Source organism: Olea europaea, chromosome 7, assembly GCF_002742605.1.
Source record: "Olea europaea var. sylvestris chromosome 7, O_europaea_v1, whole genome shotgun sequence".
In the NCBI taxonomy this organism is placed as follows: Eukaryota; Viridiplantae; Streptophyta; class Magnoliopsida; order Lamiales; family Oleaceae; genus Olea; species Olea europaea.
In genome coordinates, this window is record NC_036243.1 from 21,698,310 (window position 1) to 21,725,001 (window position 26,692).

Genomic DNA, 26,692 nt, shown 5'->3' on the forward strand with positions numbered 1-26,692 from the left:
TTACATCGGACGTGGTACAGTGTGATTCGAACATGTGGTCCGGTTATGATCAAGTCCACCGCAGCGAGTGCATTTCCTGAGCAGTGTGGTACACTCGTCTTTGGATCGCTTACGTCGTGTCGGTGGTGTACCTGGAGGACGACGTACACTGAGGGGCATAATAGGAGTACATGTAATTTTGGCTAGAACAATCAAGTCCAATTCACGCAAAACAAGATATATAGTTTCTCTGTAGGCACCCTTCCAGTACTCGAATATGTAATACAGTGAGCAGAGATCGTACAATGACTTACCTCTCAAGCAAGCAGCACGGGTTACATGAATGCACGACATACGATTCAATTGGAACTCATGACAAGTGCACGTGTTTTCGGAGAAGTCTACGATGTCCGTGTCGTTGGATATTCCAACTTGTGTTAAGTTATCTGTCAAGCCATGCGCTCGTAGCCTACTACCTGCTTTGAATGTCGTCTGTAACTCATTCTTCATCGTTGGTGATAATACGGTACTGCATGTGATTGCACTAGCTGGACATTCATAAAACCACTTCTGCATAGTATACCGAATATGTTCCACTGAGCACGTGATCCGTAACGAACGGGCATGTCTCAACATTGAGTTCAAAGATTCTGCGTTGTTGTTGGTCAAAATGTTGCACCGTTGGCCAACAAATAGTGCCCGTGACCAAAATGGGAAACTTGTTTGCTCCAAGTACCCGTACGCTCTTGTACTTAACCTACGAAGCTGTCCCATAAGTCTTTCAAACTCTTCGGTCCGGTAAGTTTTTGCGGCTCTTTTGAATAAAAATATTGAACTAGCATTGTTGTACCGTTGGATTAAATTCTTTTTCATATGCCAGACACAACACTCGTGGTGAGCCCGAGGAAATAGGTGGGCAATGGCGTTTTCAATACTATTTTTCCTGACGGAAACAAACACCAATTCGTTGGAGTCACCTATAAAATCTTTCAAATTTGATAAAAACCACATCCACGATCTATTCGTTTTGGCATCAACGATCCCCCATGCTAACGGATAAATTTATTACGGACCTTTCAAGTGACTGTCGTCGACACAAATAACAGGCCTCAGGTAGTGCACGTAACCCTGAATGCTTGCACCGAAAGCTTGGAAAAAGTAGTAAAACCTGTTACGAGAATCTAGCTTGATGTGTGTTACTGTCCCTGGGTTACTCTCTCTTAGGACGTGACAGTACGAAGAAAGTTTTTGAAAACTATCACCCCGTGTACCATGTAGCATATGTAAAGAAGCAACCTTTCCCCTACGTGCTTGATGGTAACTAATTTTCACATCAAACTCACGTTCCATGTTACGTGCAATAACGGTAGGATCATATGATCCGTACGTATTATCCAATTTCCCCATAATCTGCTCGGCAATTACGGAACTAGTGGCATGTCGATGTGCATTACGACAATAATATATGGAACATGTGTGCACATTGTTGAATTTGCGGATCATGAAGATGGCAGACTGCTTGACACTTGAACCACGTAACATCCACTTGAAATTATCGTCCACGTATACAATGGTTAACATTTTTAGGCTTGACCTGCTAACCTGAAATTGAAACTTCTCTCACAAAGTAAGCAGACGAATTCTCGAGTACAACTCTTTCTTGGTAAAAAATATTTGCCTTTTGGTAGGATCCGACGTATTCACAGTGGAAATCCAATTGCATGTATCTGGACTTTTGGAATGTGATAATAGTTCTTCGTCAACGTCAGCAATATTACCAGTATTTGTACCATGTAAGGGGTCGTCGAACATCTCATCTAATGGTGCAGTCTCAACATCAAAAATTGGAGTATCCACTGCATTATTGTTTGGGACACTGTGCTGATGACTGAGCTTGTTGTCCCGTACGGTTTGGTGATCTTTCGCTCGACGAACAATTGTTGGCTGTAATTTGTGTCTCTCTCCATTTCAACACTTGCCAGGCCGGTTTCCAAAGTCGTAACGCAGAGGATAGTTTCCTTATGAACTGATATGTATCAATTTACATCTCCATCTTCATCTTTGAGTATTTTGGCCGGTGATATATTCATGTTCGGAACTTAGAACTTCAATTCCATTTTTATGTGCGGATCGAGAACACCAAGTTTCTCGTTCAACTGTAATAATAGCCCCGATAGTGTAATATTGTTCGGCACTAAAATGGAAGTGGTTTTGTCCCCAGTCTACTTCCATTCGTTATTCACGTGAATGAACTTTCCCCCGTGCGACACGATGAATCTCAAATTATTGTTCATATCTGAAATGTTGGGATTGCAACGATAAGAATTATGCGCAATCAATATGTTGATTAAATAATAGCATGAAAGTGATACGTTCGAATATTTAAACCTATGTAATAGTACAAGGTCAAATGAAGGGTGTCAAGAATTTTTAACTGTCCAATTTGACAGTTTAGTTATCTTTCTTGACAATTTATAATTATCGGGTTCGACAGTTAAAATGTCGATCTCGATAGTTTCGAAATGTCGAGTTCGACAGTTCAACTGTCGGAACTGTCGAGAAGCTTCAAATGTATTTGGTAGCATTAATGCTTATAATCATTTCTCAACTACAACATCACAACCTATTTCTAGAAATAAATGACTGAATGCTTCATTAAATATGGAATACTTCACATTTTCCTAAATATTTTTGGTATGTTTTTCCTTCAAAAATATTAAAAAAAAGACCATAATGATTAATAGTAGTGATTACCATGTTGTTTTTAACATTTTAAAAAGAGTAAGTTATTGCATAAAAATATAAACAATTCGTAATAATTGACCTTTCAAGATAGATGAAGAATATGGATGAAGTAAAGTTTTCTTGATGAAGAAGAAGATGGATGAAGTAAAGTCTTCTTGATGAATAAAAAAATGGATGAAGAAGATGAATGAAATAAGGGTTTGTTTAACAAGAAATTTGTTTTTTATGTTAACTAGGGTTTTGAAGGATTTTATATTCATTTTTTATTAACTAAATTCGTATTTTACAATATAATATTCATATATTCCATGATTATAATATACAAATTAAACAATCAAATCACAACATTAATTATTTTGAATAACAATCATGAATGAGCATTAAATGCTCCAAAAAAGATCAAATTGCAGACATTTGACAACAAGAAAGTGATATTTTTGTACAAATTATTTGCACATCACAATTTTTCGTGCATTTTCAAAAAAAGTGACATTTTGATAAATTCCTCAGTTATATATATATATATGGAGAAGATCATCAGAAATAAAGCAGCAAATATATCCCCAATAAATAAATAAATAAAGAAAAATCCTCCTTACATATTACCGGCGTTACAAATACAAATAAAAAGGTAAAAGTATAACCTTCTTAAAGATAACCTCACCATAGATTCCTTACCAATTAAGTAAAAATATCAAAACCAACTCAAAAAAGAGCATCAATATAATACTATAAACGGTATGTTATTCAAAATTGATGCTTTGATTGCAAGTATTTAATAATTGAAAATTTTATTACTTTGATTACATAATCTAAAAGTCTTTGGTGTTTTCAACGGTAGAAGATATTGGAAAAACGAGTAAATGGCTCACATTTGACACAATTTTCGGTGGGATCCGTTGGTTCAATTTAGAAGATCAAAGTTGATTCGCATTCTCCCCCATAAGAGTATCAAAATCATATATTTACTTGTCAAAAATGAAACTCGGGTGAATGAGAAATTGGAGTTCAAAGTTGACCATTGGAAGATGGTTTATTTGGGAAAATAGCATTTGTTCCACAAAAGAAAAAAAGAAAACATTAGAATGATATAATTATGTGTAGCATAAAGACTAGCGTGCGCAGGGGTGTAAATCATGGAACGAAATAACTTTCGGACTTTGAACTTGTGTGCGGGCACGAATGTCGGACCGAACGAGTAAAAATTGGCCCTATTGGAATGTTCACGTTTTGCAATTTTTTTACTTTCTCCAATTGACCTTTGAGTTTCTGAAAACTGGAGCAACTCCAGTGTTTATTGCTATAGAGTTAATTGGTAGATTTAAGTTATATTAAATCTGAATTTTCCAACAATTCTGTGTCACACGAAAATTTCTTTGTCTGCATACAACATAATTTTTTCTGTTTGCCTACATAATTTTCTGCCAACGTCGTCTTGGTGGTGATATTGTTCGAATACAAATCGGTTTGCTTCATATAATTTGCAGTTTGATTATGCTGTCGTGTTATTTACATTTATTAAAAACTAATCTTCGTTGTTTGGCCAACTAGATTAATTGATCAAATTAATTTGTTTATTCTGCTGAAAATTAAATCTAACTAGATTTTGTCTTGTTCACTGCATATACGGTATTCTATAATTTCGGTATGTGTAAGTGCAAAAATCAGTATATGAAAATACGGTATCTAAATGGGTAAAGATAATATGTGCAAATACGGTATGCAGCATATACGGTAAGTTACAAATACAGTAGGTTGCATATACGGTAGGTTGACTGTAAATACAGTAAATTGTATTTACGATATGTTTAAATTTGATATGTATTACCCCGATTTCATCCACTAACACCATTAAATTCTAACAGAAGAAACGAAAAAGAAAAAGAAAAAGAAAAAGGGGTGGGGGTGGGGGTCGTCGCTGAAGGTCAAACATCTTTGATTTTGATTGTGGGACTAGGTAGCTGGTTATTGTTTAGGTTGAATTTTATTTTGATCTTTCCTTCACTATTCATTTTTAATAGAACTATTATTAAAAAGGGAAAAATGATATAAATTTCAAAATGTTGGGACCTTGCATATTACGGGCTTAGGCGACTGCTTTGATGATTTCATGGTTGAGCCGACTGTGACGGTAGACCTTCTCCTTTTTCTTGTTTAGAATATAACCTTTTTTATTTTTTATAACAATTTTACACAATATTATTAATGTTTAACATCAATATATGTCGCAACATAGCTACATTAAATTTTACATTCAATAGAATTTAAGGATATAGCATAAATTATTTTTGGACCTAGCATTTAATAATTTTTAACTACTACTTTATGGAAATACCAAGTAAAATTAATGGGGAATCCAATACTTTTGCTTTCTTTCTCTCCACTACCAAGTATCATCCATTTCCCCCGTATCTCCAATCCTTTTAACTCTACCTTCATCCCTTATTTTAAATGGTCGAGATCGACCGCTGATTAAAAAAAATGGTCTTTGCCAATGAAAAAAAGAAAGTACAAATCAATCAATTTTATGAATTAAAAAATTGATATTATTTAATTTTTCTCTCACTGTCCACGCTCTGCCACGTTATTTGTTAGCTAACCCATTGTTTAGTACAAGTACAGAGTCTCTTATCGGGAAAAACTCTATGGGAGGCGCAGGAGCGATGAAGGCCGCGGCGAAGGTGACTAGGACGTTGCCGATGAATGGAGGTGATCGGCAGCTCAAGGTAGAGAACCACCCGGTCTCGGTTGCTGTCGTGTCCGCCCGGTCACGGGCAGCGATGGACGCGCCACTGATGGCTTCTTCGTCACAATCGAAGGAGGAGCTGAGGGTTACGGCCGGCGAGCCCTTGCCTAAGTTTATATTTATCGGCCTGCCCACTCTTCAGGAAGCTAGAGAAGCAACTTCTGAACTATCGCACGCTGGCCGATTGTACTGTTTTACTGAATTTCATCTTCTCCCTTTAGTCAATTCTTGCGAATAAATTAGTCAAACCTTGGTTCTGAGAGGATGTGAATTCTACCTGATTATGATTATCTATTTATTATTTGAAACTTTTAAGGGTTCTTTCTTAAATTTTCAGATTTCTAGCTTCATCTAATTCTGTTCGACATGAGGACATGGCAGTAGGAGATCAACATCCAGACTCCCTGCTGCGGTCAAACTCGCATTTGCCAACGGGTGCTATTCAAGCATTTCAGCTTCTAAATGAAAGCCCACGAGTTCAGGTTTTTCTGCTGACACCTCTCGTTTTGCCTAGAAAGTTCGAATAGGCATAGGTACTTACACCAAGTGTAATAATCCAACATATGTGTTCAAGTATTATATCATACTTATTGTCTGTTTCGAAATAGTCTATTATATCATACTTATATCATAGATATCAGTACTCTCCTACAGTCTTTGAAAACTGTCAATAAATCCACTGAAAATCACCTAGAAATGCTCTATCGGTCCATCCCCAAGGTCACTTTCAAGAGCATCATTGGAGGCCCATTTTCTTAGCCCATATTTAGTGGGGATTAAAGTCAAATTTTTAGTAGAGTTTGATAAAAATTGATGAAATAAATTGTTAAAAAGTTGTGGATCCATAAATCGCATATTAATTGTTGACATCGACATAAATTAAAATTTGACATTCATCTCATGATAGACTTAAGTTGAATTTTGGTACCAATTGAGCAATCATCTCATGAGGGATTTAAGTCAAGTTGTTCAATTGCTTGATGAGATATTTAAGTTCAATGGTACCAATTGAACAAATTGCTTAATTGCTTTACGAGAATTTTAAGTTAAACCTTGTACGAATTGGGTAAGTTAATCAATTGATAATATGATTCAATTTAAGTCTCTCATAAGCTAAACGATTCGAACGTAGAAGTTTGGGTCGTTTCAAAAAAACGTTTGAGATTTTAGGAAACCTCGTACTATTGAGAAGTACTAGAAACAATATATTTTATCATGTTAACTTCTTGTGCTAGAATGCTGTTTCATCTATTGTTGCTGATTCAAATGTGTGGAATGCTGTGATACAAAACCAAGATTTTCAGGATTTGCTCCAATCACGCAGGAGCCTCGGTAAGAAATTCGATTATGTATTTGTGGCATTCATCCCATGCTGCTGTACAAGATATGCACATAATTCCTTACTGTGTTGCTTTTGGCAGCTACTAGTATTCTCGATCAGCCGTCTTTGGGTACAGTCGATACAGTCGATAATGATATCTCATTTGAGTCGATTACAAATTTTTTGCGGATGATGAAGGGGATTGTGGTGGACGTGATGGATTGGATGATCCATTGGTCCGTATTGTTCAAGAATTTAACTGAAGCTGATCGAATGCCTCAAAATGACGATGGAAGTACAAGATTTGACTATTCAAATAATTTGGTAAAATCGATTGTTGGGTTGGTGGTCTCAGTGATAATGATGATTTTGATGAAACGTAATAAATGATCTCTCTTCGAGTTGTATGTATTCGTCGAACTTTCCATGCTTCCATGTATTACAAACTCTTGAATTAGCAATGGCTCTTGAATTGCATGACATTAGGAGAATTATCTGTTTTGTCTTTTTGTGAATTGTCGCAGTTGCTTTTTAAGTAATTTTATGGTGTTCATTTTTCCCGTAGAAATTCTTTCATTCACTTGTTCTAGTTACACACGCTTACACAAATATATGAATGGTTTTGTTCATTGTGTTTTTCTTCATCTTTACATCTTACTGTAGTATAAAAAACAAGTGAAACAACTGTCGAACGGAGACGTTCAAAAAGAGTTAACATAGAACATTTTACTTTTGACATGAGGAAAGATTTACTAGGCACTATTTTTTTTTTTTTTTAAATTTCTATTAAACAATTGTGATGCACAACATTAATTAATTGGTGAACAAATTTGTGGTGGATCACGTGGATTAACTTAAATTTATTGAATTGACAGTCATGTTATTATTGCTGAACTTGTACTAAATACTATCTTGATAGATTATTTCTTTATTTGACATCTTTATACGTTCTTATCTACCATCCTGCAATCCTTCATTACTAATTAGTCACTTTCTTAATTACAAGTTAAACTTGTTATCTTCTAACTTTATCTTGAATCGAAACTTTATCGAGAGACAATCTTAATGAATTCCATCAGGATTTTTAACTTGGCTTGACGTTACTTTGGAGTCAGTAAGACTGTACACGACATGACACCATTTTGTAAAGAGATTAATATTCATAAGTGGATTAAGTAATAATAGCTAAACGGAGAAAAAGTTGATTTATCTCAATTTTTTTTTTAATATATATATTCTTATCTTCTCTCGTGTAATCCTTCCTTACTCGTTAAGGTGTGTTGACAAGTTACGCGTGTCGTCTCCTGGTTTACAATCGGAATCGAAACACGCTTGAATTCTCAGGAGACAACCGGTACATCCGATACACCGATTCGATTCAACTCTTCAATTGGTTTATAATCCAAATTAGGGCTTCATTCATCATCACGTAGAAATAAATATACCAAATTATAATTAACTATGGGAGGCGGAGGAGCGATGAGGACTGCAGTGAAGGCGGCTGGGATAACGCTGGGAAATGTCGGCCTCCGAGGACTCACGCCAGAAAACTACCCGATTTCAGCCGTTGCTCGAATGGCTACATCCGCTCCTCCAGTGACGTCGATGGCCTCATCGGCTGAGGACGTGAACGTTGTGGCTTTGTCACAGTCCGAGGTCGATGTGCAGAGACGGTGCTGGGAGCTCGATGACTGGGAGTTCGCCGGCGGTGAGGAGGATCTGATGGTGACGGCCGGCGAGTCTTTGCCTAGGGTTGTGTTTGGTGGCGTGCCGAGTCTTCAGGAAGCAAAAGAGGCAACTTCTCAACTCTCTGACGCTCTCGAAAAGTATGTTATTACTCATTTTCGTTGAGAAATTTGAATTTTTGAATGTTTTATTGAAATAATTAGTAGTTTTGAAGTAATTGTTGGATTTAATTTTTTTACTGTCTTATTAACATTTGGACAGAATTTTTTGTTGCGTTGAAAGCACAAGTGATCATATATTTTCGGAATTATATTAGTGCTCAACACTTCACTTTGTTTATCCTTTTAATTTTAGTATTATATGATATGAATGATCCATAAACGTTTTTTTTCCCCCTTTCTACTTTTGTATTTGCACTATTGATAGCAAGGCTTGAGGAAGGGATACGGTTTGTTCAGCTAACTAAGATCAAGTAACAGAGTCACTATTAGTCCATTTGTGTGCCTTTCAAATTATTACCTCAAGTTGAGGACCTAGGTTCCAACTTTCCTAATTATTGCTTGTGAAACTCTAGCCATGGCTAAAGAAAAGCTTGGCTCTGGCAGGATGTGATTCAGTCCTGCTTCTGATTATCTTTTTGTTTCTGCAAGCAAATGTTCGTTTGATATTTTCGCTGTAATTGTTTCTTGAATTTTCAGGGTGTATTTATCTTCGCCTGAGCCCGTTGCATATGACGGTTTGCTTATAGAAGATCATCACCCAAGCTCATTGGTGCTTTCAGACACACAAGTATTGGAGAATAAAGCCCTCGTTACCGACAGGTCTACACCAGTCTCCGGAGAGCTGATGCATGCTATTCAGGCATTTAGGCTTCTAAATGAAAGCTCTAGAGTTCAGGTTTTCCTGTTGATATCTCTCGTTCTATTCTAGGATGGTGTGCATTTTTCTAACTGAATATGTATGAATTTGTTTTATTTTCTTAATGTGCACGGACATGGAATATATAATTTGTTAATTTATTTTGAACTCAAAGTCGAATACTATCTGCATGTTTGGAGTGGTAGTGGACATGCACTAGTTTCAACATTGAGCATTCAAAGCACATGAAATTTTTGGGCAGCAGTAGATACATATAATTTCATTAATGCTATAGCTTAGTCGGCACCAACCTTAAATTTTTTATTATGATAGCTGAATCTATTCTTGTGCTAGAATGTTGTCGCTTCAATTGTTCATGACACAAAGGTGTGGAACGCAGTGTTAGAAAACCAAGAGCTTCAAGAGTTTCTCCAATCACATAAGAACAGTAAGAAATCTTGGTTATGTCTGTCATTCATCTAGTGATTGCTAGAAAAATATGTATACATCTTTATCGTCTTTTTATTGGCAGGTAATAATCTTCCGGATCAATCAACTCTAAACACAGTTGACACATCATCCGATTCCGGGGAATCCACTGATGGGAGTAAGCCTAAAGATGTTTTCAAGAAAATCAAGGTAACAGTGGTAGATATGTTAAGCAGCTTGTCTGATTACTTTCGGAATTTCTTTGAAGTTGATAAAGCATCTGCGAATTCTAATGGAAGTGCGAGATTAAACTCTTTAGACACGGCTTTGGAAGCATCCTTCATGGGATTGGCTGTCATGGCCATAATGGTAATTTTGATCAAAAGAGATTAGTTATCATCCTCCTTTTGCAGTGTGTGCATGAATTTGTCGAAGCTTGTCATTGTGATGCAAATACAAGTTGTACAATACTATACAATCTTACTTGTTTGTTATTGAATTATACATTGGATATCATAGTGAGAAGTCTCAATGTAGCTCGTGTGTGTTTGTTGATGTTGCTCTTTAAGCACAAGCTGATGGCGCTACTTTCGTAATTAACCACTTCGAGAAATATTTTTCGTCTGTGATGTAAGCATTCAATAATATTCCATGTCAGTATCTCCTAAATTGGCAAAGGATTTCTTGAGCTCTTTCACGAACTTGTGTCAATGTTGACTCTCTACTTTGAGCTGGTTAGATGGGCGCACTTCTTACTTGATGGCGAAGGATTTCTTGGACCTGTCCAGAATGTTATTATTCTATTTTATTTTATTTTATGTTATTTTTATGGTTTTGATTTCATTATTTTTTTTTTTTCAAAATAATCGAACGAAGCAATAAATGGAGATATTTTCATCTCATACGGTTCTTGTCCTTTACCCATTTCGTCTCCCAAAAATCTTCATGGGGGCCGGGGATGTTAATGGTTGCATTATTTCAACCACTCTTGTTGCCATCCCTATTAGTATTGTTATAAATAAAAAGCAATGATTTTAAACTTAAATCATTGATCTCAAAAGATTGTATTTTGACTATTGAAATTTAATTCGAATTGTTTCAAAGCGATTTGGTTTCCACATGAACCCAAACAACCATTTTTATTCGATGTTTCAATTTAACTGCTTTTATTCACCTCTTCAAAGAACACGTTAAATAGACTAGTAAAAAAACTACGTAAAGTCAAGTCATATAGCAAGTGTGAAATATTGGATTGTTTCTTCAATGTTGGATCACTTCGACAATTCGATCTGAACTGCATAACAAAATATGTTAATTTGATTAAATCCAAGATTTTCAATTTAAAAATATTTATTTTATAGAGAATTTTTTATTTTATTATTATTATTATTATTTTTATGCCCAACTGATTTGTTGCCCATCCATCATTAGTCTGACTTGTCCATCTAAATGGGCTTTGGCCATGGGGTACAGAGGAAATTATGCCACGTATCTACTATTTAATAAATGTTTGTAATATACTTTTCAACATTTTTTTAAACCATATATACTGTTTTTATATAGCACCCATTAGATAACAATTTTTTCCCTCAAAAATTGATTTTTTACGATTATTTTACTATTTCAGTCGTCATTTTTTGCTTCTTCAATCATAGGTGGGGCTCACTTTTCCCCTTAACACTCAAAAAATAAATTCTCATGATCACTACCAAACATGCCCATAGTAAAAATAGAATGTGAAAAAAGTAAACAAATAATAAGTTATTCATTACCTAACTAAGATTACTCTAATAAACATGCCCTTATTATGTCAAACTAAAGAACAAAATCACTAAATTAGTGTTGTTTCATATTCCACGTCCAAAATCCCAAAATTATATTAAAACATACATGGGGTTATAATGAAATCTCGACAGTATTTTCGTCGAACAATATATGTATTGATCGCCTTAGAAGATTAATATGATTCAACGTTTGTGTTTTCGATGTAGTAATATTTTCTGTATTCAAACCGACTTGTAATGAATGTGTACATTCATCACACACACACACACACACACATACATACACATACATACATACATAGATATATACATACATATATATATATATATATATATATATATATATATATTTTAATTAAATTCTGTTTATGGAAGGACTTAGAATGAGGCAATTTAAGTTTACATCGGTTACAAATTCTAGTTTGGAATTTAATTTTGGGAGCTAGTATTTTAAACATATTTAATCATCAATATAGTATTTTTAGTTAATATTATCATGACATGGTAAGATGTGAATTAATATTTTGTATTGATGTATATATGTATTTTTCCGTAATGTACAATTACTGGTACCAATAAACGCAGTCTATACCCAATTGGAATAAGCAAATCATATAACCAAACAAAACCTAGGACAACACAATCCAAACACAGCACCTCTTGGCCTCACTGAAATTCTCGAATTAATTGTTTCAATGGTTATCGAACTTAGGTTCATATCTTTAATTTGGTCACCGAAATTAAAATATCGAGTTTTGACAACTGAACTTAGGTCCATATTTTCGATTGCTCATTGAAGATTAGCGACTATTGGAACAATTAACTCGAAATTCTCTCCCATTTTGCCTCCTCATATATAATAGTCTCAGTTGCCAACTCCCAACTTCTGTCGCCGTTGCCTCTACCTCCTCTTTCCCATCCGCCGGCACATAGGGAAAGCACACACTAGAATGGGCCATGTAATCAGGGCACAGCGTAAGAGAGTAGGTTCTGTTTTCAAGTCCCACACCCACCACCACAAGGGCTTGGCCCGTTTCCGCTCCCTCTACTTCAACGAGCGCAATGGGTACATTAAGGGTGTTGTGACAGAGATAATCCATGACCTTGGGCGTGGCGGCCCACTGGCCCGTGTCACCTTCTAGCACCATTTCCGATACAAGCACCAAAAGGAGCTCTTTGTCGCCGCTGAGGGAATATACACCGGCCAGTTTCTCTACTGTAACAAGAAGGCCAACCTCGTCGTTGGCAATGTTTTGCCCCTTTGATCCATCCCTGAAGGTGTTGTTGTTTGCAATGTTGAGCACCATGTTGGTGATCGACTTAAGAAATCAACTAAAACTTAACACTAAAATTATTTTTTAAAAATTACTCAAAAAATTAGTATTAAAAATAGTAGAGCATTAATTGAACTCATAGCCATAAATAATAAACTCTTCAAATAGCAATTAGACCAAAGGAATGTCAAGCATCAAGAACCTATGTTTTATCAATACATTGTCCTCCGTTATATCAAATATTCCGTTAAAAATTTAATGGATTTCAATTGAGTAGCCGAATGAAACAAACAGAAAGAATTCTTTGAAAAAAATTGTAAAGATGAGTGAATAATATGGAATTTCTCTATAAATTGAGTAGTATGTTTAACCCCCTAAACATTTGTGTCATTCTTAATGTATTTTGAACTTATGGTGCATCTAATTGCTCACATGAAATTTGTATGGAAAGAAAATAAATTTTAGATAATTGAATTGCCTATAACTTATTTGGATGGAAATTACTAATTAAATGTGTTTGATTGATTTAGTTTTCAATCTAGAAAAATAATATATTTGTCCATCTTTTATTTGTAGGCAAATGAGAGAGAGTTGATAAAATAAGACTTAAAAGATAGAAACGGAGAGTGAATTATCTAGAAAATAAAAATCGCTCCTTCTTAAGAGAAAATATTTTTCTTGTTTTTGAGAAAAATATGACCACGTGACCAAAAGTTGGAAAATATTTTCTATGGAAAAAATTGTTAGTCAAACATTCAAGAGTAGGAATTTGAATGGGAAAAATGACATTTTCAAAATAATATAACGCACTTTTAAATAAATTGTAGATGATATAATTAAGTTTCCTAACTGAATCCAATAAAATAGCCTTCGTTGGGGCCTAGATTCTTATCAATGGAAGACTCCAGTGAAGAGTATAATTATGATATTTTCTGTGTCTGTGATTATGTCTTTGCTCAAGCCCCAAGATCCCAAGAATTATACAAAGAATGCATACTTTATTTAGCTAATTGGAAGCTTGTTTGTTTGTAAACAATTTTTTTGTCGTTGTAATGTTTGGTACTATCTAATCCTCTTTAATGCTGCATGTCAAATATGTTCTGATTATTAAAAAAAAAAATCATGTGGAATGAAAAAGAGACCATAGATGTTGGGAAGATTAGCATTTCTGATCTAATTAGAAAATCTGATTCCAAATCTTCACAGCCCTGTTAACGTACAATTAATAAGGCCGAATTAAGTTACAAATAGGACTGTGATCTTCTTTGGAAGTTTATCTTTTCTTGAATCCACCTGCATTATTGCCAAAGCATGCATAATTTCAAAAGAAAATAAAAGGGATTATAGTAAAGAATAATAAAAAAATTGGGACAGAAAAATTATTTGAAATATTATGTTTTCTCTAATACTAACACTATAAAACTTTAAACTAAAAAAAAAAAAAAAATGGTAAGCACAGAATTTGTATGGAATGAAAATATGTTCTATGCAATTGAAAAAGGTATAAAGCTGCATTGTCTCCCTGTTGAAAACCTGTAACAGATTTCTTGTACATGTAGTGCAGTTCTTGAAAAAGAAAAGGTAAATGTGAGAGAGAGAGCGAATTGCCTCGAAAATAAAACCACACTCCTCCCTAAAAAAAAATGATTTCATTAATTTTGAGGAAAATATGATCACGTAATCAACTTTTGAAAAATATTTTTCAAGAAAAATTGTCAATTTAACATCCACAAATAGGAACTTGAGTGAAAAAATGACATTTTTCATGAAAAATAAAACCAATAGAACACACCTTAAAAAAAAAAAAAGAAGAATCCAATTAAAATCAGTAGTACTAGTAACCTAATTCGCTAGTCATTGTTCTAGCAAATGCTACAAGCAGACAATGGTCTTTTTTGGCATATACATAAAGATCTAAATACCATAAAGAAAAGAAAAAAGTGACTTACTTTTTGAATTACAATCCGGTGGATCTTCAAAGAGAGAGAGTGAAAGTTGCTTGTGAGCAACACTAACGTCAAAAAGTATGAGACCTGAAGTGGGATCATTTACAATGATTTCTTTGACCGGAAGCCATAGAAAAAGCTCTTCTTGTTAAAGCCCTTCAACTCCAGTAAGACTGCCATATGTAAGATTTGCTCTCACAGCCCTATCAGACAAAGCCATGGTATCAAATTTGGTCAAGCATGGCCATTCAAGAAACACTTCAAGAAAGCCGGATTCTGACTCGGTGTAGGACTTTATGTCCTTCGGGGAGAGGCCTGCTGGTAACCCTCTGGATATGAGGAGGCCATGGATGGAGGAGTGAGAAAGAGGAAGAGAGAGAAAGACTCAAAGTAAAGGAGCGAGGAAGAGATTTTGAAAGGAAGCCATGAATAATGTGTAATGGTAAAAGGATTTTGAGAGTGGAAAGGGTTTAAGGGGAAATGTGGAGGGAGTTTTAAGGTTGTTTTACTATGTTGCCCTGGAAAATATGATTGGTTTGAATTTTTGGAATACTTTAGTTAAATTTGATCATTCCATAAGACCACACCGTAGCATTCTTGATGTCGGTTGAGTGAAGAGGAGGACAGTAAATTGTACATTTTATGTCACATAACTCATGTTAATTTGTAAAAGTAAAACACAAAAAGTGATATAAACTATATTAAAAACAATGGTTTGAGGTCCAAAGGTCATATCTAGCGCTCCATCAAATTTGCACCATTTTGTACCAAATTTTACACCAAACTAAAATTCATCTCCAATAATTACATCGACAATTACACCAATGAACAGTATTTAATCATTTTCTTCCCTTTTTTTTATTCTTTATAATATATTTATCAGAAAATATTATTTATATAATTATTTTATAAATACATAAATTACTAAATAAATAATTACGTTAAATTACGGAAAAGATTAAATTTATTAATAAATCATGTTTGTTATATTTTAAATTTTTTTCTTCTTTTAATTAATTTATTAATTATTATTTCTTACATTTAAAATAAATTTTAAATGCACATAATAATAATAATAATAATAATAATAATAATAATAATAATAATAATAATTTATTGTATTAAAAAATATATAACACAAATAACACAAATACCCTTAATCAATTTATTTGGAAAGGAAAACAGTAAAAATAACTTTGACACTTTGCACCAAATGGTGCAAAGTGAATAGTGTTGTATCAAATATAGTGCAACACTACTCACCTTGCACCATTTGACATCAAAATGGTGCAAAATTTGGTGTTACACAGGGTCGGTCCTGTGATTGTCGGGACTCGAGGCGAATTCCATAAATTAGGCCCCGGCGAAATCAACGTAAATGTAAAATTCAACAGTATATTATACGACCTATTGCTAACTTAAAACTAACATTTAAATAACAACTAGATATATTATAAAAATGATTTATATTATAAAATAACAAAACCAAAGATTTAATCATAGAGTTAATGAACTTGTGCCAAGTGTGGAAGTGCGGATTAAGAAATCAGCATAGTTGACTAAAGATTTATTATCAATTAAAATTAAACAAAAATATACATATAGATTAAAATACGACTTTCCATCCCTTTTAAAGCAGATTTAGAATGAAAGAATTATAAAATGTAGTAATATCTTCGTAAAGTTTTTGTACAAAAATAAGACAATGACATGGATTTAACAAATAAAATCACATAAATATCTATCTTCACAAAGTTTTTGTACAAAAATAAGACAATGACGTCAATATTTATAGACACCTATTTATAAAATATAAATTCATCAAATTCCACATCATTTTCAAGAAAATAAACCTCAAATTTAACTATTTTAGATCTTATCTTCAATAAATTTACATTAAATCCCACACCATTGGATTTGGCCTGCTTTGCCTTGTTTTGGGGGAAAAAAAGCATGGGCTGAAATGAGGCCCCTTATGGTCTTAGGCCTGAGGTGAGAGCCTCATTTGCCTCGCCTCATGACTGGCCATGGTGTTACATTGGAGGTATTTTGCACCTTTTTTGGTGCATTTGGTGTTTTGGGATAAGCATTGGAGATGCTCTAAGTGGTAGTATACACTTAGGCTGACGAGCTAAAAAGGTCAACCGATAGCAACTTTCAAATTTTTGAATTGGAAAAATGAAATAGGTGAAATTGATGAACTATGATAAAAGAATAAATTAACAAAAAATGGCCTTAATGAAAAGTCAAACGCAACATAAAAGTTGCCCCCTCCAAAAGAAAAGAGCACCAACTTTGACAATCAGCAATAGGGATGGTAAAAAAACCCAAACCCAAAATTCGCGGGGTCCCGCCCCGAACAGGGCGGGTAATACCCGCTTAATTGGGAATGGGTTGGGTATGGAATGGGAGACTTAGACCCGACTCGGGTATGGGGTGGGGACGGGTAACAAGGCACCCACCCCACACTCGCTCCATTTAATCTTTAAAAATTAAAACTAAAAAAGAATAAGTCTGAAGTTAAGATGCCAACTGCCAAGCCGAACATCATTTGTAATTGTAACTCCTAAGTGGCCCACTTCCTAGGCTTTAGTTTCCCGCTAAGCCATAAGGCAATAAATAAAACCTACAGTAGCCACGTTACCCATCTGCCATCATTTAGTGATTAGGGTTGCCGACTTGCAGTTACCGTGACTTCTTCACATCATCTCCCACCGGCCACTCAGAGTCTCAATCACTCTCGTGTCTCTCACTGTCGCTCAAGTTTGACCTAGGTAATTTGACAATATCTCAAGCCCTTCATCTTCTCCAATCTCCATGCTATCTTCTCTAGGTTAGAATGTTGGTACAGTAATTTTTTTGCATGGGACAAATGACTTAATCTCTGTCTCTCTATTTCTCAATACAATTATTGTATCCACAGAGATTGAGCTCCTCTATATTAACAAATTAACTTTCTTGGAAGTAACTATCGGACTGCAAATAGTTGCATATTACTTAAGTTTCTGATATGAAAGGTCGAAGACAATTTGTTATAAAGAATTAAAGATAATAAGAGAACAATGATTGAATTCACCTGTGTTTTGGCTGAATATGATCCTCTAGCAAATATGCTAGACGAGGTTGTCTCCTCGGGCATCTCATGTGTATAAGGTTCTGATTGAGGGCTGAAGGTTCCAATTAATTCTTTGGTACTGTCCACTGAAATACTGTTCGTGAAAGGGTAAATTTTATCAAAAACTTCAACAAGTCCATATATATTCAATTAGAAACACATAATTTGAGGAAAGAGAACCTTTGATGCCAGTTTTCCAAAAAGTGTTCCTCTACTTGAGGCCTGAAACAATATTGTTGTTGACTTGGAATGTAAATTTAAGGCTATAACGAATACCCTCTTTCTATTTTCAGATGCCTGGATTACAGCATTATACATCCATACCGAGCATTGGAAGTACTTCAGCATGATCAAGTGATAATCCATCCCATGAAGACTTACCTAATCATATAAATACACAACAAGATCCAATAGACTTGTGTGATGAGGAAGAGGATAGTAGACAAGGTAAGAAAAGAAATTGACTTTGGTAGTATGGAACCACTTCAAAAAAAGGTCATTAAGGGAGAAGAAAGGCAATTTGTAACTATTGTGAAAGAAAACTAGGGGCTAAAAGTAAGAATGGGACAAAACATTTGCACGAACATATGAGATGTCCTCGTCGAAATCAAAAAAATATTAAGCAAGCAATATTGAATCCATTGAAGGAAGCATGTGGAAGGGTTTCATTGGGTACTTACTCTTTTGATCAAGATAATGCTTAGAAAGAACTTGGAAAAATGATAATCTTGCATGAGTATCCTCTTTCGATGGTTGAGCACATTGGATTTAAAAGATTCACGAATACTTTACAACCATTATTTAAGAATATTTCTCGTAACACTATAAAGAATGATATTTTGAAAATTTATGATTGTGAGAAATTGAAAGTGATGAGCTTATTGGAGAGGAACAATAGCAAAATTGCAGTCACTACAAACACGTAAACTTCCAATTAGAATAAAAGATTCATGACCATCACCGCACATTTTATAGATGATGCTTGGAAACTTCAAAGTCGTATTATGAGGTACTTATCTTGTATGAAGTTAATTTAGCTTATTGTTATATAATACTTAAATTAATTTTTGTTGTATTAATGTTATTTTTATATATTGGAGACATGTTCATATATGTACCGTGTCCGCACATGTTTGTGGCATTGAGTATATCGTTGATGGATTGCTTATTGGATTGGAATATTGATTATAAGTTGTCTACTTTGAGCATCGATAATTGTACTACAAATGATGCCATAATCAATATTCTTTTAGATAAACTTTCTCGTAGCTCACTTCTGCTGAATGGTGAATTTTTTCATATGCGTTGTTGTGCACACATATTGAACTTGATAGTTAAAGATGGTTTAGAGATCATTAGCTGGAGTGTTGAGAAAATTCGTGATACTGTTGCATATTGAACAGCAACTCCAAAACGATTAGAGAAATTTGAGACTTCAGCACGTCAATTGAAAATTTCTTGTTCCAAAAAGTTAGCACTAGATTGCAAAACGAGGTGGAACTCTACCTATTTAATGCTTCACGGTGCTTTACAATATATGGATGTTTTTCCTCGACTAAAGCAACGTGAGACACAATATAAATGCTTGCCTAGTGATGCATATTGGAATTTGGCGGCGAAAGAGATATGTGAAAGGTTGGAGGTGTTTTTGAAAAGACTGAAATATTTTCTGGGACCAAGTACCCAACATCCATTTTTTAATTTTTCTTATATTTGTGAGATAAAGTTGTCAATTTATGATTGGATGAAATCTCCTTATGATGAAATCAGAATGATGGCTTTAAGTATGATTGACAAGTTTGAAAAATATTGGAGTGAGATTTATGGAATTTTGGCAGTAGCTAGTGTGTTGGATCCAAGATTTAAATTTTCGAATCTTGAGATTCAAAATATTAGAAGATTTTGTCAAAAACTACTAAATGAGTACAAAATAAAACATGGATCAAGTGGTAATATGATTGAATCTTCAAACAGAACTTAGATAATTACTAATATGAGCAAAAAGGATCGGTTGCCACAATTTGATTTATTTGGTTCTAATATGACTAGTATAATGGTATGAAATCAGAGCTTGACACTTTCTTAGACGAGCCCGTACTGCCTAGATCAATTGATTTTGATATATTGGCATGGTGAAATACAAATTCAATAAAATATCCTCTTTTGGCAAAAGTTGCAAGAGATATTTTAGCCATTCCAATATCTATTGTGGCGTCAGAGTCTGCATTCAGTACCGGTGGTAGATTTGTTAGTCCACACAGAAATAGGCTTCATCCAAAAACTTTGGAAGCTTTAATGTGTGCTCAAGATCGGTTATGGTCTGACATTCATGGTACGATAAATATAACTATATATGTTTTTTTTTATAATTGTTATTTATGTTATTTCTTTATTACTAACTAGTTTTATTTTTTGATAGAACATTCATTACCTACATCATATTCTAGATGCTGTACAAAATTAAGTGACATGGATATTGAAGAGGAGGTAAATTGTTTTCATTCAAATGGACTTGAGTAATAAATAGTTAGATATATCATTTGTCTAACTAATACACTTCTTCAGTCACCAATTTTTAAGGAGCTAGATATAGACATTTCAGAAGAAGATGTTAGCTCTTGAAGATCTACAACATGAAGTGTTGCATTATGCTATGTTTCTCTACAAGCTACGTTGTAATTTATCCAATAATTTGCACAATTAGAATATATTGGATGTATTTTTAGTTGAGTGAATGTATTGTTTGTGGATTTAAGTTATGGTGAAAGACAATTGTTTTGGCATTGGTGATTTGATTTTCATTTCAAGATTGAGAAGCTATTTGACGTTGAACGGTTCACAATATTGCTTGATGAATTCCTTCAATTTTACTACAGCTCTTCCTCTGTTGTTGTATAACAAGGATTATGTTAAACTTCAAGTTCTCAAAGTTTTTGAGAAGAGTAAGGAGAATTGGCATAATGTTTGTCAAAATATTATATTATTACAAAAGGTACTAAACTTAAAATATATTAAAAACTAAATTAAAATGAGGCAGTAAATGAGTAGAGACCTTGCCCCGCCCCGCCCCGCCCCGCCCCGCTCCGCTCTCACCCTACTCCCAACTGGTCCCCGACTTAAATGGGTATGGGGCGGGACACTATCTAGTGGGGCAGGGTGGGAGAAGTTTCCCCGACCCATACCCACCCCGTTGCTATCCCTAATCAGCAATATCACAATGATATAATTATCATTTTTATATTATTTAGCTGAATTAGAATTTTTTTATTGATAAGAATAGAGAGTTTAGCTAAATTTTAGGAGGAATTTTGCTAAAAAGTATGATTTTGTATAAAGAGGGGGCCCAAATTTTTGTAATCATCATTGAGGCCACTAAGAGAGCATGCTATAACGGTCATCGGAGCACCAATTTGATTATTTAATAGGCTTATAGAAGGTTTGCCTTAAGCTTTTGAAGTTCTTATAATGTCATCTCCAACGCTGCACTAAAATTTGCACCAAACTAAAATTTACCTCCAATCATTACACAAAAAATTACATTAAATGAGCTGTTTTTAACCATTTTCTTCCCCTTTTTTTATTCTTAGTAATTTATTTATTTGAAATATTATTTATTTAATTATTTTATAAAAACATAAATTACTAAATAAATTATTAAGTTAAATTACAAAAAAGATTAAATTCATTAATAAATATAAAAAATATAGTACAATTAACAAAAACACTACAACAGCGAAAATATTAAATTATGCCATTAAAAAATAGTGCAATGCAATTTGAATTTGGATATTACGATATTAATATTTTTTATATTAATTCACTAATTATTAGTTTTTACATTTAAAAATTATTTTAAATGCAAATAATAATAATAATAATAATAATAACAATAATAATAATTTATTGTATTAAAAAATATATAGCACAAATACCCTTAATCAATTTATTTGGAAAATGATAAGAAATGGTAAAAAAGACTTTATACACTTTGCACCATTTTGGTGTAAAATTGTGTAAAGTATAATGTTGCATTGGAGCTCTTTTGCAACAAAAAAACGGTGCATTTTGGTGTTTTGGGTCTCACATTAGAGATGGTCTAGGTACCCGATTTGAGAAATCATTCTGGTCAATAGGTTGGGTTATGCAAAGTTGTGTTTCTCAAAACTCAAAAGTGCATGAACTTCTTGATCCTCCACTTCCTAATCACGAGTTCGACTCAACCACAAATCTTTTGAAAGGGACCAAATGTAAATGTAAACGAAAAGTAATATGAAGAAATAGACTTGAATCACATTTATACTAGGATTTTTCCGCCTTTTTAAAGATACAAAAATTTACCTATCACTTAAGGGCATGTTTGATAGGCATGAATTTCCCATGGAAAATGGAATTCAAATTCCAACTTCCACTTTTTGGCTATTTGATAGGTTTTTTTTTCATGAAACTGATTTTCTTGGTTTTTTCGAAAAGGGGACTTTTTTTGGTTTTCTAGGCTACTGTTCCTCATTTATTATTATTATTATTATTATTATTACTATTATTATTATTATTATTATTATTATTATTATTATTATTATTATTTGCAATGGAAAGAAATTCTATCCTTAATTGTAAAATTTTTTTTCTTTTAATTGATAATTTTCATGTAAAACAAAGAAAAACAAATATCAAAAGATAGATGATTTTCTTGATTTTTTTTGACATTAGAAACAAATTTTATCCCTAATACCAGTAAATTATACTTCTTTAATTGTCAATTTTCATATAAAACAAAACCAAATGAATACCCAAAAATATTTTTATTTCAACATTTTTCACGTGAAAAATTATACCAATCAAACACAATGATTAACATTAATTCTCAATAAAACAATTTTTGGGTAATTCAATTCCATGGAATTCGTTTTTTTTCCACATAAATTTCATTTTTACAATCAAACGGATCCTTAACTTATATGTAAGATTTCACATTTTAATCTTGTATATATTTTCTATGCTAATTTGAATGCTTTATTAATATAAATAATTAGTAGCTCAAAATAAAACAAAGCATTAAACCTCTAGTCTAAAAATATGAAGTTGAAATTGATCAAACACTTGACAGTATTTTCTATGTTGATTAACTCCATAATCAAGTTTATGTAATGAATCATGTTCAATGTACAAAATAGCTAACTCATTCAATCTTTTTTGTGATGTAATTCATTTATCAAATGCTAAAAAAAATATGCAGTACAATTCAAAACTATGATAATTTTATAAAAAATTAAACATGATATAGACTAATGAACACTACAATTTCAAGAATAATGAAAAAGTTTGAGCATATCAAGAATCAAGATCATAATGTTTTTTAGGTGAAGGAATACATAATTTTCAATAATCATCTAAAAAACACAAGTATCAACTATATATATAAACCATGAAAAAAAAAAGACTTGTGTTCAATTATGTATGCAAAATGGAGAAGATCATCAGAATTAAAGAAGCAAATATATCCCAAAATAAATAAATATAAACCCTCCTAACATATTACTGGTATTACAAATACAAATAAAAAGACAAAAGTACAACCTTCTTAAAGATATGCTCACCATAGAGTCCTCACCAATTAATAAGTAAAAATATCAAAACCAACTCAAAAAAGAATATCAATATAATACCATAAACGGTATATTAATCAAAATTGATGCTTTGATTGCAAATATTTAATTGTAATTGAAAGATTTATTACTTTGATTACATAATCTTAAAGTCTTTGGTGTTTTCAGTAGTAGAAATGGGAAAAAAAAGGGGGGGGGGGGGGGGGTCAACAGTAGTAGAAATGGGAAAAAGGGCCCCGAGAGGGGGGTGGGTGCTTAGGTTGGATTTTATTTTGATCTTTCCTTCACTATTTTTTTAATAGAACTATTCATTATTAAAAAGGGGAAAATTAAAATAATATAAATTTCAAAATTTTGGGACCTTGCATATTACGGGCTTTGGTGACTGCTCAGATGATTTCATCGTTGAGCCGACCATGACAGTAGAATTTATCCTTTTTCTTGTTTAGAATATTACTTTTTGTTATTTTTTTTATAATAATTCTACACAGTATTACGAGTGTTTAACATCAATATATATCGCAACATAACTACATTAAATTTTAGATTCAATAAAATTTAAGGATATGGTATAAATTATTTTTGGACCTAGCATTTAATAATTTTTATCTACTAGTTTATGGAAATACCAAGTAAAATAAATGGGGAATCTCATACTTTTGCTTTCTTTCTTTCCACTACCAAGTACCATCCATTTCTCTCGTATCTCCAATCCTTTAACTCCACCTTCGTCCCTATTTTAAATGGTCGAGATCGATCGCTGATTAAAAAAATTGGAGACTTTGCCAATGAAGAAAAGAAAGTACAAATCAATCAATTTTGTGCAAATAAAAAAATTGATATTATTTTAATTTTTCTTTCACCGTCCACGTTCTATGACGTTACTTGTTACCTTACCCATTATTTAGTACAAGTTCAGAGTCTCTTATCGAGAAACACTCTAGTGATAAGGTATGGGAGGCGCCGGAGCGATGAAGGCCGCGTTGAAGGTGACTAGGACATTGCCGATGAATGGAGCCAGGCGGCTCACGGTAGAGAACCATCCGGTCTCGGTTGCTGCCGTGTCCACCCGCTCATCGGCAGCGATGGACTCACCACTGATGGCTTCTTCGTCACAATCGAAGGAGGAGCTGAGGGTTACGGCCGGTGAGCCTTTGCCTAGGGTTATTTTTGTCGGCCTGCCCACTCTTCAGGAAGCAAGAGAAGCAACTTCTGAACTATCGCACGCAGGCCAATTGTATGTTATAGATGATTTTCGATTTACAAAATTAGATTCTTACCGTTTTATTGAATTTCATCTTCTCCCTTTAGTCAATTCTTGCGAATAGATTAGTCAAGCCTTGGTTCTCAGAGGATGTGAATAAGTGAATTCTACCTGGTTTTGATTATCTATTTATTATTTGAAACTTTTGAGGGTTCTACCTTAAATTTTCAGATTTCTAGCTTCATCTAATCCTGTTCGACATGAGGACATGACTGTAGGAGATCAACATCCAAACTCATCGCTGCGGTCAAACTCACATTTGTCTACGGGTGCTATTCAAGCATTTCAGCTTCTAAATCAAAGCCCACGAGTTCAGGTTTTTCTGCTGACACCTCTCGTTTTGACTAGAAAGTTCGAATAGGTACTTACAGTAAGTGTAATGATCCAACATTTGTGTTCAAGTATTATTGTCTGTTTCGAAAGAGTCTATATCCATCAAATCTCTCATAGATATTCGTGCCCTCCCAGAGTCTTTGAGAACTTATCAATAAATCAATGGAAATCTGGGTCTGTGCTTCACCATAGTCCTATTAGAATTGCTCTATCCCCAAGGTCACCCTCAAGAGTATCATTCGAGGCCCCATCTTCTTAGCCCATATTTAGTGGGGATTAAAGCCGATTTTTTAGTAAATTTTGATAAAAATTGATGAATTATATTGTTAAAAAGTTGTGAATCTCATAGAAACATTGACTTAAATTAAAACCTGATATCCGTCTCATGAGAGACTTAAGTTGAATTTTGGTACCAATTGAGCAAGTTGTTCAATTGCTTTATGACATATTTAAGTTGAATCATGTACCAATTGAACAAATTGCTTAATCGCTTTATGAGAATTTTAAGTTAAAACCCTGTACAAACTGGGTAAGTTACTCAATTGATAATATGAAAGCTAAAAGATTTGAATGTAGAAGTTCGGGTCGTTACAAAAAACGTTTGAGATTTTAAGACATCTCGTACTATTGAGAAGTACTAGAAACAATATATTTTATTATGTTAACTTCTTGTGCTAGAATGTTGTTTCATCTATTGTTGCTGATTCAAATGTGTGGAATGCTGTGATACAAAACCAAGATTTTCAGGATTTGCTCCAATCACGCAGGAGTCTCGGTAAGAAATTCGATTATGTATTTGTGGTATTCATCCCATGCTGCTGTAGAAGATATGCACATAACTCCTTACTGTGTTGCTTTTGGCAGCTACTACTATTCTCGATCAGCCGTCTCTGGGTACAGTCGATAATGATATCTCATTTGGGTCGATTACAAATTTTTTGCAGATGATGAAGGGGATTGTGGTGGACGTGATGGATTGGATGATCCATTGGTCCATATTGTTCAAGAATTTAACTGAAGCTGATCGAATGCCTCAAAATGACAATGGAAGTACAAGATTTGACTCTTCAAATAATTTGTTAAAATCAATCATTGGGTTGGTAATCTCGGTGATAATGATGATTTTGATGAAACGTAATAAATAATCTCTCTTCGAGTTGTATATATTCGTCGAACTTTCCATGCTTCCATGTATTACGAACTCTTGAATTAGCAATGGCTCTTGAATTGCATGACATCAGGAGAATTATCTGTTTGTCTTTTTGTGAATTGTCGCAGTTGCTTTTTAATAAGAATAAAGTAATTTTATGGTGTTCACTTTTCCTGTAGAAATTCTTTCGTTCACTTATTCTAGTTACACACGCTTACACAAATATATGAATGGTTTTGTTCATTGTGTTTTTCTTCATCTTTACATCTTACTGTAGTATAAAAAACAAGTGAAACAACTGTCGAACGGAGACGTTCAAAAAGAGTTAACATAGAACATTTTACTTTTGACATGAGGAAAGATTTACTAGGCACTATTTTTTTTTTTTTTTTAAATTTCTATTAAACAATTGTGATGCACAACATTAATTAATTGGTGAACAAATTTGTGGTGGATCAC

General features: G+C 33.6%; 4 protein-coding genes across 6 annotated transcripts; 3 read left to right on the forward strand and 1 right to left on the reverse strand.

The window, feature by feature from the left end:
• On the reverse strand, positions 1 to 1,560 carry LOC111398064. The gene is made up of 2 exons (XM_023025018.1): positions 1,053 to 1,560; positions 1 to 956 (listed from the first exon to the last, which is right to left on the reverse strand). The coding sequence occupies exons 1-2, from the start codon at positions 1,558 to 1,560 to the stop codon at positions 1 to 3; spliced, it is 1,464 nt and encodes a 487-aa protein (XP_022880786.1).
• A 3,723-nt stretch (positions 1,561 to 5,283) lies between these two features.
• On the forward strand, positions 5,284 to 7,348 carry LOC111397437. Its single transcript, XM_023024375.1, has 4 exons — positions 5,284 to 5,656; positions 5,808 to 5,952; positions 6,706 to 6,802; positions 6,892 to 7,348. The coding sequence occupies exons 1-4, from the start codon at positions 5,370 to 5,372 to the stop codon at positions 7,179 to 7,181; spliced, it is 819 nt and encodes a 272-aa protein (XP_022880143.1). The 5' UTR covers positions 5,284 to 5,369; the 3' UTR covers positions 7,182 to 7,348.
• Positions 7,349 to 8,038: 690 nt separating this feature from the next.
• Positions 8,039 to 10,461, forward strand: LOC111397436. 2 transcript variants are annotated; one of them, XM_023024373.1, is made up of 4 exons: positions 8,039 to 8,617; positions 9,176 to 9,374; positions 9,690 to 9,783; positions 9,904 to 10,461. In XM_023024373.1, the coding sequence occupies exons 1-4, from the start codon at positions 8,253 to 8,255 to the stop codon at positions 10,155 to 10,157; spliced, it is 912 nt and encodes a 303-aa protein (XP_022880141.1). In that variant the 5' UTR covers positions 8,039 to 8,252; the 3' UTR covers positions 10,158 to 10,461. The 2 variants fall into 2 exon arrangements, with proteins under 2 accessions (XP_022880141.1, XP_022880140.1); XM_023024372.1 differs by having other exon boundaries at positions 8,042 to 8,617; positions 9,868 to 10,461.
• A 13,702-nt stretch (positions 10,462 to 24,163) lies between these two features.
• Positions 24,164 to 26,400, forward strand: LOC111397438. 2 transcript variants are annotated; one of them, XM_023024376.1, is made up of 4 exons: positions 24,164 to 24,723; positions 24,922 to 25,066; positions 25,762 to 25,858; positions 25,948 to 26,400. In XM_023024376.1, the coding sequence occupies exons 1-4, from the start codon at positions 24,440 to 24,442 to the stop codon at positions 26,226 to 26,228; spliced, it is 807 nt and encodes a 268-aa protein (XP_022880144.1). In that variant the 5' UTR covers positions 24,164 to 24,439; the 3' UTR covers positions 26,229 to 26,400. The 2 variants fall into 2 exon arrangements, with proteins under 2 accessions (XP_022880144.1, XP_022880145.1); XM_023024377.1 differs by having other exon boundaries at positions 26,028 to 26,400.
• The last annotated feature ends 292 nt before the right edge of the window (positions 26,401 to 26,692 follow it).